The sequence below is a fragment of the Amphiprion ocellaris genome, chromosome 22 (genome assembly GCF_022539595.1).
Source record: "Amphiprion ocellaris isolate individual 3 ecotype Okinawa chromosome 22, ASM2253959v1, whole genome shotgun sequence".
Classification (NCBI taxonomy): domain Eukaryota; kingdom Metazoa; phylum Chordata; class Actinopteri; family Pomacentridae; genus Amphiprion; species Amphiprion ocellaris.
The window spans coordinates 10,840,629-10,860,699 of NC_072787.1; the positions used below are offsets into that span (position 1 = coordinate 10,840,629).

Consider the following 20,071-nt stretch of genomic DNA (forward strand, 5'->3'; position numbering starts at 1 on the left):
TATCGCTGCCTAAAGTAGCGGTTTAACACTAAACTGATTAGTAAAGTTCATTAAATCTCTGCTATGTCCGTGGTGTGAAGTGATGTCAGTTATCAGAGCTGACCAGGCCACTAACATCTATTACACACAGATTTGTTAGTGCTCTCTTTTAGACCATGATGACTAGGGGACTGAAACAGCTGTAAAAACAACTGACACTGTATCTTATGACTATCGTACCTCCGACTGAGTGCGAGGTGAGTAATGAAGGAGAAAGACATGACTAAACTTGTGCAGAGACTGTGCAGCAGACCACTGCAAACTGGTGAAACTTAACTTCACCCTCAAGCCACAAACAACGACTCAGTTTCATGCAATTATCTGTCGTTAAGGTGTGATTAAAAGCATGTGGTTTGAATAGTTGTACCCGCTGAAATCCTCAAAGCAGTGATGATACTGGAGATTCCACTGTGATTAAATTAGCTGTCAGATAATCGAAAATAACTCCCTTTGTAGTGGTTTCAATTCAAAACGTTGCTGGTAAGGATTCTACAAAATTCTTTTTGTACAGTAGACTGGAAAAACAAGCTCCAAAGAAGAGAAATTCGGGCACATTTGCAATGGCTATTAAAAAGCTATTAGAGATGTAAGCTTGGAGGATTTGTCTGAATGAAGCTGGTCTCTGGAGGCAGGTTATCCCAATACCAAATGGAATCCCTTTCCAAAGTACTCCAGAGTTCCTACTCAGCCTCCTGGAGTCACATGGGAATTGTGGAATTCATTTGGGAATGCTGTCAAACATTCGCCGACCCTCTTAAACCCACTGGCTCTGGGATGATGTCACTGGGAAAGCGCTGCAGCTCTCATTGCTAGCAAGCAACCATGGAGACATAATCGCTTAATAGCCTCTGGAAACACTTGACAAGAAAGTTAAAAGGAACTGCGAGACAATTTTCAGTCAGTATTATCCTGATAACATTTAGCGGTTCTCCCTTTAAAGCCTTTGCAGAGATGCCACAGTAAATATGGAGTCAAGAGTAAAAATGAGCAAACCATGTGGTCATGAGTGACAGGGAAGCAAATTTCAGATATTCTCCAAGATGAGAATTTGTTGGTTGCATTAATTTATAGCATTCATAAAGACGACATTATTTTTTTTTTTACAATATATATATTCCATTTCAGTTGTCTCATCTGCTTCCAGACAAGCTTGAGTGTTTGGAGTGGGTTGGTAAACTTTGTGCAAGTTTAAGATTCACACTTAAGAGGATTAGTTATCCAGATATTTATGATTCAGTGTGTTTACATACTTTTCTTTAGGATGTCTACACATACCAGGTGTCATGGAGTGCAAAGGAGCAGTGGAGAAAGTGCGGCAGGGCTGGGTGCAAACTCTCTTCCTGTTTATCCATAAAGGGATCCGCTCAGTGCACACAGAGATAAGATAACTTTGCCTCCATGGATATGCATATGTCGGCATGCACTTTTTTGAACGTTTGTATTTGTGTTTGCGGGCAAACCCTTGACCTCAGTTCTAACCTGAGGACCATTTTCAGATCTACATTAATCATTTTCTGGCCATAAAAGCACTTCATGCATTACGCCACAGCTGGTTCATGTGCACAGCCCAAACAAAGCTCTGCATTGCTTCAGTTGTATTATAGTTTTGCATAGATCATGTTGTTTGTATAATTTCTGTTGTGAACAGTGAAGAATGCTGAAAACTCTGCCAAATAAAATCGCCTGCTTCTGACACAGACCTGATGACATCTACTCATGCCTCAGACTGAAGCATGACTCAACATGTAGCAAAGATTTTTAAAAGGTTGCACATAACTTATCCAAAGCGCAGCCTGGCACTATTACACAGATCTAATAACCAAAGAATAATCCACATTCATATAGATTTTACATGAAGCACTGCAACATGTGTTATCAGGGAGGAAACAAACATATTCTTGTTAAAATGTCAATGTGGCGTGTTCTTGTCATGAGGGGCATTCAGATTGAATCTGTCTTGCACCTGCGCCCCTGAGGTATGCCAGGGGTTTTGGTTGCACACAAAATAATACGCCTCCTGAGGCAATTTATGATGGCATTCAAAGCCACATCTTTTTCACTTGGCTGTAGAATATGCCCCCTTCAAATTTACTGCTGTATCCCAGTTATTTCCTAATTAAGCTTGTTCTTTTTACATTTTCTAAATGTGATTAATCCACTGAAGTTCACTTCAAAATGGTAATAAGATGCATCAGTTAAATTGTGGCTCTATATAGTTGGCTTTGGAGTGACAACTACTGTTGGTATGACTTCATATATTGTAATAGGCCTGTTATTGTCTGCATGGGATTATAGTCTTATGTTCCAAAGGAAAGCTGGCCTCCATTCATTAATTTTATGACCGTTTTAACATTCCTTTTTCCTGCTGCATGATTTAATTCTGTTTGTACACTATTCTGGATCTTTCGCTAATCGAAAACCGCATACCAGGACTGGATTGTGTCCTCTGAAGGGAGGTTAGACTGCAACCCTGTTGTAATGTCATTAGTTAAACATGCTTCTCATGGTTGTTTCTTATCATCAGCTGCCAAGTTGGTCTGAAAGAATGCCCTCTGTGTCTGTCCATCTCTCTCTTTCTTTCTCTCTCTCCTCTCTTTCTCTCCAATTGTCTCTCTCTTTGTCAGTTTGAAGGCTTTTCTCTTTGAACCTTTTATGATGAGAGGTCAAGTGTAGGTCTGCTAACACCTGCACATTATGCTCTGTGTGTGAGTAGGCGAGAGAGAAGGAGGAGAGGGAGACACACACATAGAGAGAGAGAGAGACTCCCTCCCCTTGTTCTCTCTCCAGTTCTACTTCCAGCTGTTGCTGCATTCCTCTACACGTCGCGATTGGCTAGAGCCGCCGGCTTTTGTACGCTTGTGTATGTTTGGAGTGTGCGCCGGTGTGCGTAAATGTGACACAGGATTACGAGTCTTTCCTAGACATCCACAGGTTGCCCATGGTGCACGGGGAATGTATCCGCTGTCAAGACGGAGACTGTGATCACAACAAAGGCAGAAGTAGCACAATATTTTGGTGGAGTTTGGTCAGAGGACAGAAGTCTCGATTTTGGAGCCGCTGCGTAATTGCGTCCTTTTCTGCACGATGACAGAAGTGGCCATTCCCGTTTCATTAATGGTAAGCAAGTTTGAACCTATATAGGAAACTGAGATTTTTTTTTTAATCCAAATGTATGTTTCCAAATTTAGAAGTTCACTTAAATTCTTTTCTATGTCCACTCTGTCTAATCCAGAGCGCAGCGAGCTGCAGTGTTTGCTTCTTAAGTGAGCTGTAATCTAATCCGGCTTTAATTACAGATTTTGTCCACAGAGAATTAAATACAGGGGAAGTTTTGTTTGTTTCTGGGCAACAGATTTTTTTTTTTTTTTTTTAAATCAGGGAAATATTTGTGTATTGTGCGTGATTCTATTGAGGATAAAAATAAAAAAAATAGACATGACTACTTAGAATTTTATTTACTATTGCTCACAATTTCAAAATACCATAAAAAAGAGCATAGATTGCAAAGACCTGCTATGAGGCCTACAAGAGAACAAATCAGAGTGTGTTTGCTCTGACTGATTATAAATGGTATATGTAGGATATTGTAGGCTGGAATTTGAAAGAGATTGTTTGATATATGACTCAGATAAGAACTCCACATCTGTTTTATGGGTTCACTGAGCACAAATAATTCTTGCTAGACCTCGGCCGAACTTGGAAATCACATTAAAGAAAGAAGAAGGGGCAGCATCAGAAATGTTGGCACTTCTTTGCAGCTCAGATTTATTGGTATGGACAAAATGTAGGCCTATGTTTGTCTGTGGTGTGTGTAGAAGAGCATTCAATCAGTCCATGTGTATCTAAATTGGCTTGACATGTACTTTTGATTTCCCAGTGAGTGAAAGAATCTGCAACGCTTCGCATAGCTTGTGTGAAGGTGGTCCTGTCAGTATCTGGAAACAAGTTGTATGCTGCTTTATCGTTATAGATCCTTATTTAGTGGATTCATCTTTGGTGCATCCAACCGCAATACTCAAACCACATAGCTAAGTATCTATGTCTTTAAAAAACGCACAAAAACCTACCACAGACAATGTCACATGAGAAATTTTGGTCAAATTCAAACTTGCTCCAAGTTTAAATTTCCATGTGTAGTTTCATAACAGCGATGCTGCCATCAGAATACTGAGCCAATGCTGAAAGCAGTATACCTGTCAAGCTGCTCCTGTTGTGGAAACCAGGATTGTCACAAGGAAGAAAGACACAAATACTGGTATCAGACTTATCAGAACATCTTGTACATGATACATTTTCAATTGTGTAGATGATATAATGTTTATGTGTTTTTAAAAGATAAGAAAGCTGGAAGTTGCTCCAGATGTTTAGAAGGGCTGTTTGGCTCTTGAGGAGATATAGTCCAATAGCTGAATATTTGGAATACTGCATGTACTGTTGATTTATGAAGGTAACTGCCTGTATTTTCATTAGTGCAGTATCGTATTATGTTTGGAGGCCAGCAGTGGAACTCTGGGATTTTTTTTCCAGTCTACCATTAATCTCTTTTCCCTCATATCCAGATATGTGTTTCAATCCACTTCAATTTTTTTTTGTCTCCTGGTCTCACCCACACAGTCGGCTTCTTTCTTCTGTTATCTTTTCTATCCAGCAGTCACAGTTCAGTTCTCCACATGAGCTATATTACTATGTTATGTTCCTCCACCAAGCCACTGTCCCTCTGTGTCTCTCTGTCATATCCGGCCCCTTGGAAACCCAAACATCAGTTGATCTCCTGCATATGGCAGTTAAAGTAATCTGGGCTTTTCCACAGACACACACACCCTCAATAGAAATTCAAGTTAGATTTCCTCCACCTTTGAGTCAGCTGCAATAACAATGGACTTTCTTTCCTGTGAGGATCTTGCACTTTGTTGGAAGACAGAGGGGAAAAAACTGCTTAAAGGACTATGAGAGAGTTTTAGTGTGGTGGGATATTGTTGTGTTTTAGCAGGGGTTGAAGGTCAAGTTGTGTTAATCAGCTTTAAGAATTTTTACTAAAGTATGCACACACAGAGACTAGAGTCACATGCTTGGACACACTCAAAGACATTTCAAAGATTCTTATATAATCCAATAACAGAGATATACAGTAGGTTGTGTGTGTATACAAGCATAAAGGACACATCATTCTAATTAAAATCTTGTTGAAGACATTGCGCGCACCCACTCACACACACACACACACACACACACACACACACACACACACACACACACACACACACACGCACGCCCTGTGTGTTGAAGAGCAGGGAGGACGATAACCCTATTTAGCCTTATGAGTTGCCCCATATGAGGGACACTGAGAGAGGGACTCCATATTAAACAGCATCTGTGATACAATGCTGGCTTTGTCAGGTAGGAGGAGGAGAGGGTAACGCTGGAATGTAAGGGGAGGGGATGTCAGTGAGAGACAGAAAGATGGAGAAAAAGCAAGATAAAGACCAAGGAGAGAAATGCAAGTCTAGGAAAAGCTCAGAAAGAAGCATTTTAAACAAATAAGATATGGGTAATAAGAAAAATAAATGAAATAGGACTGAAAGCTAATCATTATTCCTACTCCTCCTATCTTCATGACTTTATACCAGCCCGTAGCCATCATCTTGAGGAGCTGCCTCCTTCTAGCCTAAGGTCAGTGTAAAGTACATCAATAAACCAGCCATATGGTCAGTGAAAGCAGACGGCAAACATCAAATATCTGCATTAAAAGTAGAGAGGAGTAGCCCCAGTGCTTTGTCTCTTACATATTGCACAGTTCTGTGTTCTCTGTTTTCTGATATTCTTATCATGCTACCTGCAGTGGTAGTTTTATCTTCAAAGCTAAACACAATTCACCAACTTTCTGAAATCATTTCCACAGTTTCAGTTATTTGGTATTCAAATTCAGATACAGACAAAAAAAGGGAAAATCCTGTCTTAATTTCCATCAAAAAACTGCCAAATTGAAAATTGAACCCAGAAGCCAACAGTAAAATGGCATCATGCAGCTAACCGTTATTTTGTTGAATAAAAAGACATTCTCACACATGTAAGATGCTGACCTGTTCCAACTAGTGCTCTAGAACAATCTGTTCCGAATGACAAACATTTACAACAATTGGATTTGTCCCGTGATATGATTTTGAGAATGCAGCCTGCAACAGAAACAGGCAGAAAAATGATGCAGAAGGTAATAGAAGCAGACGGAAAGACAAAACAGATGTAAGGGAAGTACAGAAAGAAGAGAAACACAACAGAAGGATGAAGGAAATAAAGGAATGAGATGAAACAGTCTGAGAAAGCTGAATCTTTCCTTATGCTTGTATGACTCCTCTCTCTATCCTCCATCACTTTCTCTTTTCCATCACCCCACATTTCTGTCTCCTTCTGTCTGTCCTCATCTCTGTCTCCAGGTGCAAGGGTGACTAGAGCATTTTGGGGAGACTCAGCTGTTCCACAGATGGGATCAAAGCAAGATTGTGTGTGTATGCACTTTCTTGTACTTTTGTCCTTGTGATTATACAGGCATTGTGTATTTATGAACTTGCTTCAGGCAGTCTTCACATATTGAAAGTTTGGGTGTATTTTAAGTTTGGGATTACAGTTAGTGTTTAAAGTAGGTCAGAGCCATGTGTAGATATTTTCCCATTCATCAGCTTTCCCATAAGAAGAAACGTTTACCTTTGAAAAGTTTCCCAGCATTTCACATTCCATTCCAGGAGCCAGTTTGTGATGAAGTGCTGACGTTTACTGTACTGGACTTTCTTCAAGTCAGCCTGCCTGGGTATATGACTTACTGAGTAGCTGTATTCCCAAGAATGTGTATATTTTCCCTCTTGCATTATGACAGAAGACGCCCTGGCACAAGAGCACAAAAGACCTTTTTCCATTCAGTTAGAAGCTGTATCTGTGTGTGTACTTTCTAGCACAACATGGCAGCATTTCACTCTGGTTTATTGAACAAAGACCTTGGTATCTATCTCAACTCTGTGCTTTGTCTTAGTTTGACAGATATATCTTAGTTTAAAACAATAAGTTGAATTTAGTCCTCTTTGTTTGAATTGTAGCCTGACAGCAAATCCTGAATCAAATGTTACACATGGACTAAAATATATTCTGTCATTAAACTCTGTTGTAGCTGTAGTGGAAATGTGGCATCCTTTTAAGCTACTGTTGGATCAGAATACACTGGAAAAAAAGTGGAACAAACAGAAAACACTTTAAATGTCATTATTTGAACTATTTAAACTCATTAAATTTACACATCATCTGTTTCTCTGAAATGTTACTAAACATTGCTGACTGAGGGTTTTGTACCATCTGTTGTCTATTATATGTATTTCATGATTTGTGTTCTTATCTTGTTAACACCTTTGTGCAATGTTGAGCCTTATCTTAAAAGATCCAAATTAATACTATCATTGACGGCATTACTACCTGATTATTGACTTTGATCAAATAAATTTCATATGGTCACGTAATAAAACAACGTATGCTAAAATCTTAACAGCAGTAAATGATTTACCTGTTTCCTGCACTTAATTGGCTCTGATGTGAGGACATTAGCTTTCCTTGCTCGCAATGGATCACATCTCATTTGGCCACTTGGGGAAGGCATAAAACACTGTAAACACATCAGTGAGGTGTTATCACCTAGTGCAATTGTTACAGCACAAGTTTTAGACTGTATTTAAAAATCCTGCACAATTAATTTAGATTCTTGTTCCTGGCCACCCATTTAATGGTAGTCCATTAATCATACTCCTTTTAGCTCAACTTTGGCCTCCACCATGTGTGACAGAAAATATATGGTTCCTAAGTTGGTAAATGCTCAATAATGTTGACCAGTTTGGTAAATAATAACTGTCAACTGTTTGGTGCTGGACAGGGAACTTAAAGACCTGCTGCTGTTGAAAATAAGGTTGATGAGAGTGGTCAGATTAAATCATAACAGTAAGCTTACCTTAAAACCATAAAAATAAGTTGAAAGAAGCTAGAAAGCTAACGCTGAGGGGCACTGCAGAGTCGGGGGATAACTCTGGGTTTGCTCTTTCACATTGAAGATAATCATTGACTAAAGCACTTTTGAAGGCTACAGAAGCAACAATAAAGGCCAATTCATCACATTATTTGTGTGTTTACAGGTTTCTATTTTTCAGACAATCAGCCACAACATTAAAACCACTGACAGCTAGCAACTGACCATGTTGTTACAGTGCGAAGTTCTACTGGGAAACCTTTGGTCCTGTTATTCATATGGATGTCACATTGACACGTACCAGCTAATTAAATGCTGAGGCTGACCACAGACAATAACAATCCCAGACCGCGCTCTGCCATGCCGCTAAAACTGCTTAGGAATGGTTCAAGGAACAGTGCAAAAAGCCCAAAGCATTGACTCTCCTCCAAACTCCCCAGATCCCAATCCGATTGTACATCCAAGGGATGTGCCAGAACAAGCCCAATCACTCTGCAAACCTACCAAACCCAAAGAAGCTTCTTCTAACATCCTGGTGCCAAACACCACAGAACACCCTCAGAAGAAAGCATTCTGATGGGTCGGGACTGTTTTGGCGTCTTCCACAATATTAAGCAGGTGGTTTTAATGTTGTGGCTAATCAATGTACATCCAGACAATTACTTCAACCATTCAGTAATCTCTTCCTTTAGCTTTCCAAACCAGATGCCCTGATAGTACTCAGTTTGGCGTTTGAATCTGAGGTTGTGAGATTGTGCATCTGGAGATCTAGAAGGGGGTTGACACACTTCACTGCTCCTGCTTTAACCAAAGCAAACAAGGCCACAGACTTGTCTTGACCTGCCTAGACTGGAGCTCACCTGGTGAAAGAAAATAAATGAGCAACAGAAAGACAATAAGGAGGAATGATGGAACAGAGTAAAGAGAAGTTCTTTGTGAGAGAAAATCAGTGGGGAGAGTCAAGGAGGTGAGGAAGGGCTAACAGGAGAGAGGCAGGGGGACAAAACAGTCTTCCTAAAAATTGGCTTGACCTCTGTTTTTCTGCGTGTCTCTGTAGCATTTTGTTGCCATCATATGCAGTGTGTTTGCTTTGTCTACACCACTGTTGAAAAAAAAATCAGTGGAATGCGGAACCCATATCTTTGTGCGATAGCATTAAAAAGCTGATGTGGACCTTATTTGTGGATTTTTGTGTGCGGATAGGGGTTATAAGGGCGGCTGAGTTGCAAGTGTGCGTGTGTGTTGAAGGCAATGAGGGTGTCAAAGCAGCAAGCGGATGTGACTTCAGAAAGGAAACTGGTGCTGAATTACAGGACGCTGTACAGAGCTGCAGAGTTTGATTTGTATTTCCTTTGCTGGTGATTGGAGTACAGAAAGGAAAAAGAGGAGAGTGAGATTAAGGAAGACAGGACATGGAAAGGAGAAGCAAAGAAAAGACAGAGTGAAGAGGAGAAGACATGGACACAAGTAGGTTGAAAAACAAATGAAGGAATATGAAAGAGCACTCAAGTGAAGCAAAGGAGGAGGAAGGAAAAACTTGTGGAAATTGTGACAACTTGCGTGAGGTGTCTAATTTTGATCATTAAAGGATTATTGCAGGATCATATGGAGGAAAAGGAGGAAGAGACGACAGGAGGTGGAAAACAAGATGTGGTAGCTGTGGTTTCCTATACGCTGTAATCATCTCTGCTTTGGTGAGAAGCATTTCACTCATCCATGTGGGTGTGTGTGCATCAGTTTGTCTTTGTGTGTGGACACACAAATAGTATAGCAAGAGTGTTTGCACTCTATTGAATTGCAGGGTACTGCAGGGGTTGTCCTTGGCAAAGGATCTGAGTGTGTTTACTCAAACACGTACATACAGTACTCATGCATTTTTGAGGCATTTTTGATTTTGTTTCCTTTCATCTTGCTCTGTCTCCATTCCTTTACATAGTTTATCAATCTTACTTTATGTCAGTGTAGTTTTTTTATTGGTTCCCCACATATTCCCACCCTTCATAAAACATTCTAACTTGATGCCATCTTCATTTAAGACTATATTAATACAAAATAAGAAGAGTTAAACTACACTTGTCTCACAGATGGATGCTTGAGCAAAGTAAAGGTTTATCTCACTGGGAGCCTGAATGGATCAACATGACCTGACTGTTAGATTAGGACATGTTTTCATTGTGACGTACTTTGACATTTGACCTGTGGCATAAGGAGAAAGCTAATAGGGTGTCCAAAGTTGTAAAAAGACATTCTTCAAGAAACAGGGTCTGATATTGCTAGCTGCTATTTTGGCTTCAGCATTCTCAAAAGGTCATTAAATCAGCAGGAACCACCCTCTGGTGATCATGAATGTCTACCCAATTTCATGGTAATCTGGTGAGTCGTTGTCACGAGACTCCTTGCTCTGGAAAGAGTTAACAGCTATGTTGTTTGCTATCATGTGGTCCCACTACAAGTTGGATCAAAACTGAAAGTAGATACTTTATGTAACTCATGTGCCTTAAGACACACTCTTACCTCATACACATCATATGTTGCTCTGTCTGTCTCTCACACAAAGACACATTCAAAGCACAAAGCAACAAAGCGGTGTGATTGCAGGCTGTGACCAGCAATTCGTGGGAAGTCTGTTTTCATGGAACATTTCCACCAGTTCTTCCCACTGCAAAAAAGAGAAGCTTTTGTGCACGTGTGTGTGTGTGTGTGTGTGTGTATTCTTGCTCTCAAGTGGTACTTTCTCCTTGGAACACTTTCAGACTGAAAGTTCCTCTCATGTGGCAGCTGGGTATGCCATGAACATTTTTTCTTCCTTTTTGTATGTATATGTGCACTGCATTTGAATGTATCTGCATATGGTCATTTGGTGCAAAAGTGTACAACTTTTGTGTGCTTGTGTGGCCTTACTCCTGTATGCCTGCCTTATTTGTGCTTACATTTATAGAATATTTATATGTTTGAATGTGTATGTGTACAGGAATCGGAGATGATGTTCCAACCAGAGTCAGATCAGATGTCTCCAGTTGAGCCCAAGGTGAGAGAACACACACATACTAGTGCACATTTTGTCATGAATTCTGATGCTTTTAAAAATTTCTCAAATTTTAGTCTTACAAATTGAAGAATGTACTAAATAAACAACTAATCTGTCAAAATGACCTTTCTACTATGACTGATGTTTGTAGTCTCCACCCCTGGACCTGATCGACACAGGGAAGGGGCTAAAGGTCCAGACGGCTACCCCACATCTGGTTAGCCTAGGCAGTGGAAGGCTGAGTGTGGCTATCACCCTGCTCCCACTGAAAGAAGGTGACACACACACTCACACTCAGGATAGAAACATACTCCATGGGGTCGGATTACCAGGTCATGCAGTAGCCATCCATCTTCACCTTTACAACCCCAATGTCCGCGGATCATTAAATCTTCAAATGTAATTTCTCACCAGTCACGTAAAGCTCTGACCTGTAGTGAAACCAGATCTTTACAGTCCCCTCCTTATCCCTCCCTCTTTGCTTTGCTGCCCAGTATTTCCCTGCTCTAATTCTCCCTTCTTTTTTGCCCTCTCTCTGTGCACCAAATGCTTTATTTCTATGGTTACTAGAGAGTTGGGGTGGGGGTAAGGCAGGAGGAAAGCAATACTCAGTGCTGGGCTGCATTGAAGCCACAACAGGGAATCAACACTGGTTCTTTGCATGGATTTGCTCAGCCTTAAAACAAGTATTTAAACTAGCTACTCCATCCAGATCCCTGGTTGTTTCTGTTTATTGTCACTTAGCATGAAAATGATCCCACTGAACCCACAGTTAATCATATAAATATGATGACAACATTTTGCTGACAGATGCCAACCCAAACAGCAGTGACACAGATGACACACACTGCCTGGTTTCATGACTGTGTTTTATGCATTGGAGTGAAAGCACCCACTTCATTAAGCTGAAACACTGAACTCCACAGTGTGCCTTTGGAATGTACAATTTAAATCAGCTTGATCAGTTTTTTATTCATAACAAACTGGAATCTGCAGTTACTGGCATACAGGATGTACGGTATGTGTGCACTCATACAGACTCACAGGAGGATAAAGTTTCCTACATAATGAGGTTGTATTTATAGATATTTATAGTTTCTCTATCATCGGTCGTCCACAGGTGTCTTGTGCTCCTTCTTCTTTATTCACTCTCCTACACACTCATCAGCTCAGTGAGCCACAGGTGCCACAGCCTCATTATTATTCTAGCTGGTTGGCCAAACACGCGATAGAGAAGCGATCCAAGCACAGATCTACAACATGATAAAGACAGATACGCTTGTACTGCTGATTATTATTCAGGAGCCTGCAGATTGCACACAGAATACAAACTGACAGAGATGAGATTTAAAGCATTGAACGGTAGTGAATATCTGTCCTTAGATGGATAAAAGTGGTGACTCTCATACAGATAGATCACAAAGCTCTCATTATATTCCTGATGCAGAGAGACAGAGACACTTCTCTGTTAGAACAGTGTACTATGCTTCCTATATGGAAGGATTTATATGTTTTGAAAGTGCATCTGTGGCGAGGAAGAATTAACTGTGGCCAAAAGTCATATTTCCACACAAGCAAAAGCAGAAACAACTGCTTGCTCGGTAAGGATAAGGGTGATGTTGACCACAGTACATTTAGCTGTGTGAATAGCATTAAATTAGTGTGAAGATTACAAATACAGTACAAAGGCTAATTGTAAAAGTGGAGTCAGCATTGTGACATTTTAAATTTCAACTTGTACTCACTTTCTCTTGGCTCAGCATGCTCTTCCATGTCAGTGAGGAATTGCCAACAATGTGAACAAAACATTTATGGAAGACTGAGGGTCTATTTTTCTCCACAATGTGCCGATTTAAGAATAACCAGTCTGTTAAAATTCATAATACTCCTTAAAAGTATGAAAAGCAGGCTACCCATATGATACATACTTGGGCATCAGTTTTTAATTTCACTTGTAAAAATGCTCTCTAAGAGAAACCAGTTCTACAGAGACATGTAGAGACATGATGAACAAATACACTGTCAACACAATTTTTAAATCTATATTGTCTATATTTCTACTCATTATTAAAGTGCATTTCTTTATGTTTCAGGGGTGACACGTATAGGCAGAGAAGATGCTCCAGTTCCTCAAGATATTACAATAGAGGGTCCTGGTATCGAGGCGGAGCATTGTCTTATTTTCAATGAAGGTTGGTGTCAGGTCACTTTCTGCAAACCGACTTCCTCAATGAACACAGTTATCTTTAATGAACTGCTAAGTGTGTTTACATGTGCCAATAGCTCCAACTTTATTAAACAAGCTTTTAATCTCAGATAAGTGTGCAATTGTTACTTTTCGTAAAACCACCGAATCCACAGAAAACAAATGCTATCTCAGTCAGTAAATAAATATGTCTTTATTCTTGTTTGATGATGATTATTGTGACAAAACTGCTCCAGAATCAAATGTAATTACCATAATACACTGTCTTAAGAGTGTAATCTAAAAAAAAGAATAAACTATTGAGCGGGATATCAGTCTGTTCTGGGTGGTTGAACGTAAAGACTCATATAGGAACTGAGTGACTGATTGCACTTTTAATGTTGTTGCTGTTCTTGTGTGGCACATTTTGTATAATTATTACTCAAAGCTTTCAGCCCAAAAGCCTTTTAGTGACAATGGAAATCGCATGGATTCATGTAGATGTTATGATGAAGGCGGATTACGGAGTCATCTTTCAACATGGAAACACATTGGACTGTTTGATATTGTAGTGAATTACAGTTTAAACCTTAAACAGCTCACAGAATGAACCGAAAGTATGCTTAACCCTGACACTCTCCTCATTATCAATACAACAGGAGGGGTGGTGACCCTGGACCCCTGTGGTCACCTCTGCAGTCTGGATGGAGTCCAGGTCACTGTGCCAACACCACTCACACAGGGTAAGATCTACACACACACACACACACACACACACACACACACACACACACACACACACACACACACATGTTATACATAACACAGTGTGCTTTCAGAAATGGTCAGTAAACCGCACATCAGGTGTTTCTCCTTTATTCACAAACACTTACATGCTTTGAGATATTGCCACCTACTGGTTGCTAGTAGTACAGAGGTTGAATGAAAGTTGATTTCATTGCTCACAGTGTACATACTTGAAGTATTTCATAACTCTTGTGTGTGTATGTGAAAGAGGGTGAGTGGTTAATTTGCGGTTTGGTTAACTTGCATTCCTATCCCTGAGTCATATGGGTACAGTTAATATTCTGCTGACGTTCTGCATGGAAATGATGGGGTGTACAGTATGTTTGTATGTGTGTAATTTTACATACAGCCTGTGTGTGTGTGTGTGTGTGTGTGTGTGTGTGTGTGTGTGTGTGTGTGTGTGTGTGTGTGTGTGTGTGTGTGTGTGTGTGTGTGTGTGTGTGTGTGTGTGTGTGTATGTGAGCGTGCACTTACGTGTATGTGTTTTTAATGATGTGTGTGAGTGTGCACCTCTGGTTTGGTGTAATTCGTAGTGGTTTGGAACATCTAGCTGCTACAATGAGTCACAGCTTCCAGCAACTGCAGATCATTCTCAAACCCTCCAGATTCTGTCACTGCAAACTGCAGGGAAACTCTAAAAACACACTAGCATAGTAACATACTCATTCCAATGTATTAGTTCACTTATCTCGCTGTTCATCCATGCCCACGTGTCTGTGTCTGTTTTTTGTCTGACCTTATCTCAATCTGTTTATCTGCTGACAGTTTAACTTCTCCCTTCTTTTCACTTCTCCCAATTTCCCAGGATTTTATCAGTCACAGTGCTCTCCCTGTTTTACTGTTCATGCCTTCTGTAACACTTTCCACTCTGTTTTCCTTCCTTTTCCTTTCACTCTCCTGTTTCAGAAAGCATGCACCACACTGACTTGTCTATCCTATCTATGTCCAGTTTTGTCCTTTTTCATTGTGCCCTGTGTGGCCAGCCATTTTAAGTTAAATATTGACAGCCGTATTTATCTTCCTGCTGTGCCTGGCTGATTCAAATATTTACATCATTATGGTCTGTCCACACACATGAGGCCAGGCCATTGTGAAGAAGCAGGGGTGGAGAAAGGACCGAAAAAGAAAAAAAAGGAGGCTAGAAAAGTCAAAAGGGCATGGCTAGGAAAATTATGGAGAAAGAGAGAGCATCTTTCAGGAATATCCTTTGGCCTGAGATGCTCTGGATTGAATTAGTCTAACCACACACACACACACACACACACACACACACACACACACACACACACACACACACACACACTGTAGGGCAGTCTGGAGATGATTAGCGCTATGTTTAGGAAATGATCTGTTCTGTATTTGGGAATTCAGAGCTTGACCTGGAATCACATCAGCTTCACTGCTAACTCACTGGAACAGCTGGAAGACACTTGTAGAATTGTAGTTTGGGATAATAACAGAAATTAAGACATTAAAAATCATTATATGGCAAGAAAGACACTGCATAACAGTCAATAAGCATTTATAAGAAGCTGTTAATAGGAAAACAGTTATTTCTGCATACTGTGTCCATTGTTTTGTGTCATTTTTCATAGTTTTTTTTTTTTTTGCATATAACTCAGTCTCCCAGCATTTACACTGGCCTGAAACAAATGCAAATCTAGGCTGCTGTACAAATACACTCAGTCTCTTCCTCTCTGGGTCTCGTGTATGCAGTGTGCTCACATGATCAAAGACAAGAGCTGTTAGGACAAGAGCAGAAGTCCAAGAGTTCATGTTATGTTGGAAATGCTTGCAGACAGCAAAGCATCTGTTGCACCCTTTAACCAATCTGGAGCTCAAAGTTTTCCCTAAAAAAATCTTTATTTTCTTTTCATTGTTATCTTTCTCACTCAAATTCTCCACTTTAGTGCAGCCAAGCTGTCTGTGATGCATGCTCCTTACCCTCTTTCTTAACCCTTGTCCATTGTTGTTTAATCTCAGAAATCAAATGAATCACTTATTAAATTAACTTGTTTGTCGCCATAGCAGAATCAACCCTCCAAAGGTACTAGTTAATCTCTTGAATTACACTGGTCCAATGTATTTTAACAGCAAAGAGGAGGAAAATAGGTAGGTAGACAAAGACAAATAGGTAGATAGACAAAGAAAGCTGAGGGGGCGTCCACCAAATACTTCACTGTCGAACCGTCTTTGAACCTAGCAACTACAAATAGGGGTGTTGACGTGTTACACTATTGCTTTACATACGTTTTTTTTTCTATTACTTGTATACGAGTTTTCTTTTTTCAGTGCAACTTAGGTGGAATACACATTCTATTGTGATATCGGCAGTGTTTAAATCATTCATTTACTGTAACCCCGTGATTCGACACCCCCATTTTGAGTAGATTTGGTAGAGTCCTGGAGTCAGCCTGGTGGATGTAAATCAGTGAACTTTCTTCCACACGGAGTCAAGGCGGCTGAGGAGGCGTTTCGCAGAGGAGGAGGGAGGCAGACAACAACACGGAGTCGGACTGTAGTGTACTTTTAATTTATTTGTTTGTTAGTTTCATCTTCCAGCAAAGAACTCCCTTTGAAGTCTTACCATGCTATTTTTCTAGACGTTAGAAGAGAGAGAAATACATTTTCCTGTCGTGATAAGTGCTCACTGAATGGGACTGAAAAGGTTTGTAACGGATTTGTTTCAGCTTTTACAAATTGCCGTTATATTTACTCAAGTCTCCTCTACTTTATTTAACTCTCTCCATTTATGCTACTTTGCACTTTAACACAGTTTTTCAGAATTAAACAGGGCTGTTTTACGACGCTTTACACATCACTGTTGAGATACTTAAGCATGAAATTAACAAATAGCTAGCTTATAACTAGCACCTAGCTTATCTATAAACTAGTATCTGTCTTTGTATTTTATTAAAAAGCTTCATGTGCTCCATGTACTCACTTGAAGCTTTAGGACATCTGCTTCTTTGTGTGTATGCTAAGGTAAATCTGTATGTAAATAGCTTGTTAACCATATATATATATATCACTCTCACTCTTATTCACCTTCATAGAAATATCACTTATTTGTTTTCTGTGAACACATTTTCAATCGATCGTGGTCTTTGCAGCAGTTGATCAGTGTCCAGTGTTCTCATTTATCACCAGTTAATCTTTTTATTGTCCTAATAAACTCTCAAATAAGCAGAGTAGGATACTTTTACCAGCCTTCTCATTGTCAGCAATGAAAGCCACTCTAAATATCAGTTACGTTTCACTGGTCTGTACATCATTGCAAAAAATAATGCATTAGCTGATATCTCTTTTTTTTTTTAAACTTAAAGCACTTTTTTAAACTGTGCTTGTGGCTTGTTGACTGGTAAAACGGCAAAGCGGTGCTTCACGTGCCTCATTGTTACAGCAGGATTGTAGGTGTGAATCACCATTGCTATTCAATACAACCAAAGCCACGTTGTGGTTGAAGTTAAATTTCTTAAATTCAGCCAAATTCTGACAACGTTCCATCAAAACCTGTTGATTGTAGCATATTTCCTGCACCTCTTAATGGTAATAGCCTTTGTGTGCGTGCCTTGGGGTTACACATTAGCAGGCAAGTTCACAGACTGGTGTGAGTGCACATGACAAAGAGAAGTAGCCTGTGGTTATAAGGACTGGCTCAGTGGTCAGGATACCTGACACCTGAAAACAAAACCTGCTTCATTGTCTCAGAGCTTATTGTCTTCACAAGTCTTTCTTCTGTCTGCCCCCAGCACATTTGGGCTTTTACATTAAAACAGATGAAAGAGAAATCTCTCCTTTTTGATGAGTTTCTCTTCTGTTTGTATTTAACTTTTACTTATCATTCTGACATTATTTATTTCTGATGATAGATAGATTACAGGTTGTTGATAGGTTATGTACAGGCCTGCATCCTTTGCCTGAGGGAAGTGGGGTGTGCCGATGCTTTTTGGATAAGATTTACAGTTTAGGCAAGAGAAAATAGCTGCTGAGCTGGTGGCCAGATTATGCATATGAATGTGTCTGTGTGTGTGAGAGAGAGAGAGAATGACTGAACTAATGTACACCGACTCCCCTGAGGAGACCAGTCTGTTTTTTTATGATGTTCCTGCTGGACCCTTGTGCCCCAGAGAGGGCAGCTTTGTGGTTTTGAGGCCAATTTACACTCCCATTGGGACCTGTATGTGTATGCATAATTTCATGAATGAATAAATCCAGTTTTAGCTTCAGTGTCAGTACCACGATGGTTTTAGAGATCATACCAGCATTTTGAGGACAATAGTTTTGATTTTTTTTGTACATTTTGATAAGAATGGTTGAGCATTTTTCTCCACTGTCAAATGTTGGCGTATGATTATTTAACATGTCAAACCTCACCAAGTGGCAGGTAACTGGGCTTCTTCTGGGCACATGTTTGACATGGGATCTTTGTAATTGGTTTATTTTTCATTCTAGCCTAATGGTCTCAATTTGGCAATTCCTCCACTTATGTTAACCAAACAGAGAAACAGTTCTGAGTTTCTCCTCCCGTAACATTGTGGTGACAGTCTAGATCTACACAGGGACAGAAATTGGCTCCAGACCTAATGCAGCTCCTACATCTGTGTCCTCAAAGGCTCTGAGGTCTGACTTTGTAGATTGCAAACTTTAAATTATCCTATAAATGTATATACAGACTAATTTCAAGTTTTGTTGTTGTTGGACGGGGTCTGTGCATATGTGTCTGTGTGTGCGTATGTGCACGCTTTGCCATGGGAGGCAAACTCAATTTGCTAGTAAACAAGTGAACACGTGAATGAGATTAAATGTGTTTGGTAGTAGATAGTGTCCATGTGTGTGTGTAGAAGGTAGTGGGTGTGTTTATCGAACTTATTTAGGACAGCAGACTTAATTTTAGTTTGTGTGGAAACAGTTAAGATTAGAAGGGGTTTTTTTTTTGATTGAATGTAGGGGGTTGTTGTTTGTTGCCTACTTTTAGTATCACAGATGGTTTGTAGGAGTAAAAATTAGGTAAAGGTCATTTCTGGTGTGTTTGCCTGAAAGAGAAGAATTAATAAAGTTTAACGATCAAGTTTTATAGTTTGCTTCTGAGTTGCTTTATCTGTTTTTCTTAGCCTGTGTCACACATACTGCTATTAATTTATGCTGAGAGTAGAAAGGAGGAAAGGATTAGCTTGTAGTTATTTGTTAGCTAAGGAGTTGAGGGGAAATTACAAAGACGGGAGGGTTGGGGGCTGTGAACAAATCAAAGCATCACACTTCCACTTTAAAGGTGTCACATGGTGAGACTATTGAGGGTAGGAAATTAGATTTTTACAAGAGCTGACTGCTGGCTAAATGTGTGTGTGTGTGTGTGTGTGTGTGTGTGTGTGTGTGTGTGTGTGTGTGTGTGTGTGTGTGTGTGTGTGTGTGTGTGTGTGTGTGTTTGCATGCCTGTGTGTGAGCCTGTGTGATGCTAAATACTGAGAGGAACTGTGATTCATTAGGCAGACGCTGTTACAAGACATGTTCCCACACACAGACCCACGAAGCAAACATAACATTTTGAAGATGTACACTTTCAGTACTCATGTCTGGTGATGAGAAACACATATTATTAGCTGTTACTCACACTTGTTGACGCTGGTGACTTGTGCCTCTGCCTAAGTGTGCTTCTCCCCTTTTCCTCACAGAGAGACGCAACTTTTGATCTTTCTGTCACGATGCCACTTCCTCGCAGTTTCTGCCCAAACCTGCAAAACTGTGTTTACACGAGTATGGATTTGAGAAGTTCACAGTCCAGCTGTGTAGACTAAACACTTTTTTTGCACTGTTTTCATGCATGTGTGGTGTTCGCTCCACCTCACCGCTGCAATCAGGTTCCCCCCTGTGCCGAGAATTACAGCTTTGAAGACGAAGCAAAAAGGCTCTCAAGGCAGTGTGTAGACAGATACAACCTCTTTTATTTGGACAATAATCCTAAAATAGGCTATTTTTGCTTGAGATATTCATGAAACTGGACGTGGGGTTGAAACTG

General features: G+C 40.1%; 1 protein-coding gene across 8 annotated transcripts in view; it reads left to right on the forward strand.

Moving 5' to 3' along the window:
- The first annotated feature begins 2,853 nt into the window (after positions 1-2,853).
- The window catches only part of phldb2b (pleckstrin homology-like domain, family B, member 2b), a 42,238-nt gene continuing 25,020 nt past the window's right edge, over positions 2,854-20,071 (forward strand). For 3 of the 8 annotated variants that reach the window (XM_035943717.2, XM_035943719.2, XM_055007193.1), the window contains exons 1-5: positions 2,854-3,156; positions 11,007-11,063; positions 11,215-11,338; positions 13,157-13,255; positions 13,908-13,991. In XM_035943717.2, coding sequence (XP_035799610.2) covers positions 3,124-3,156; positions 11,007-11,063; positions 11,215-11,338; positions 13,157-13,255; positions 13,908-13,991 — 397 coding nt within the window. In that variant the 5' untranslated portion in view covers positions 2,854-3,123. Of the gene's footprint in view, positions 3,157-9,498; positions 9,730-11,006; positions 11,064-11,214; positions 11,339-13,156; positions 13,256-13,907; positions 13,992-16,503; positions 16,724-20,071 lie in introns of those variants that run through there. The other 5 variants (XM_055007194.1, XM_055007195.1, XM_055007192.1 and 2 more) reach the window with 4 other exon arrangements.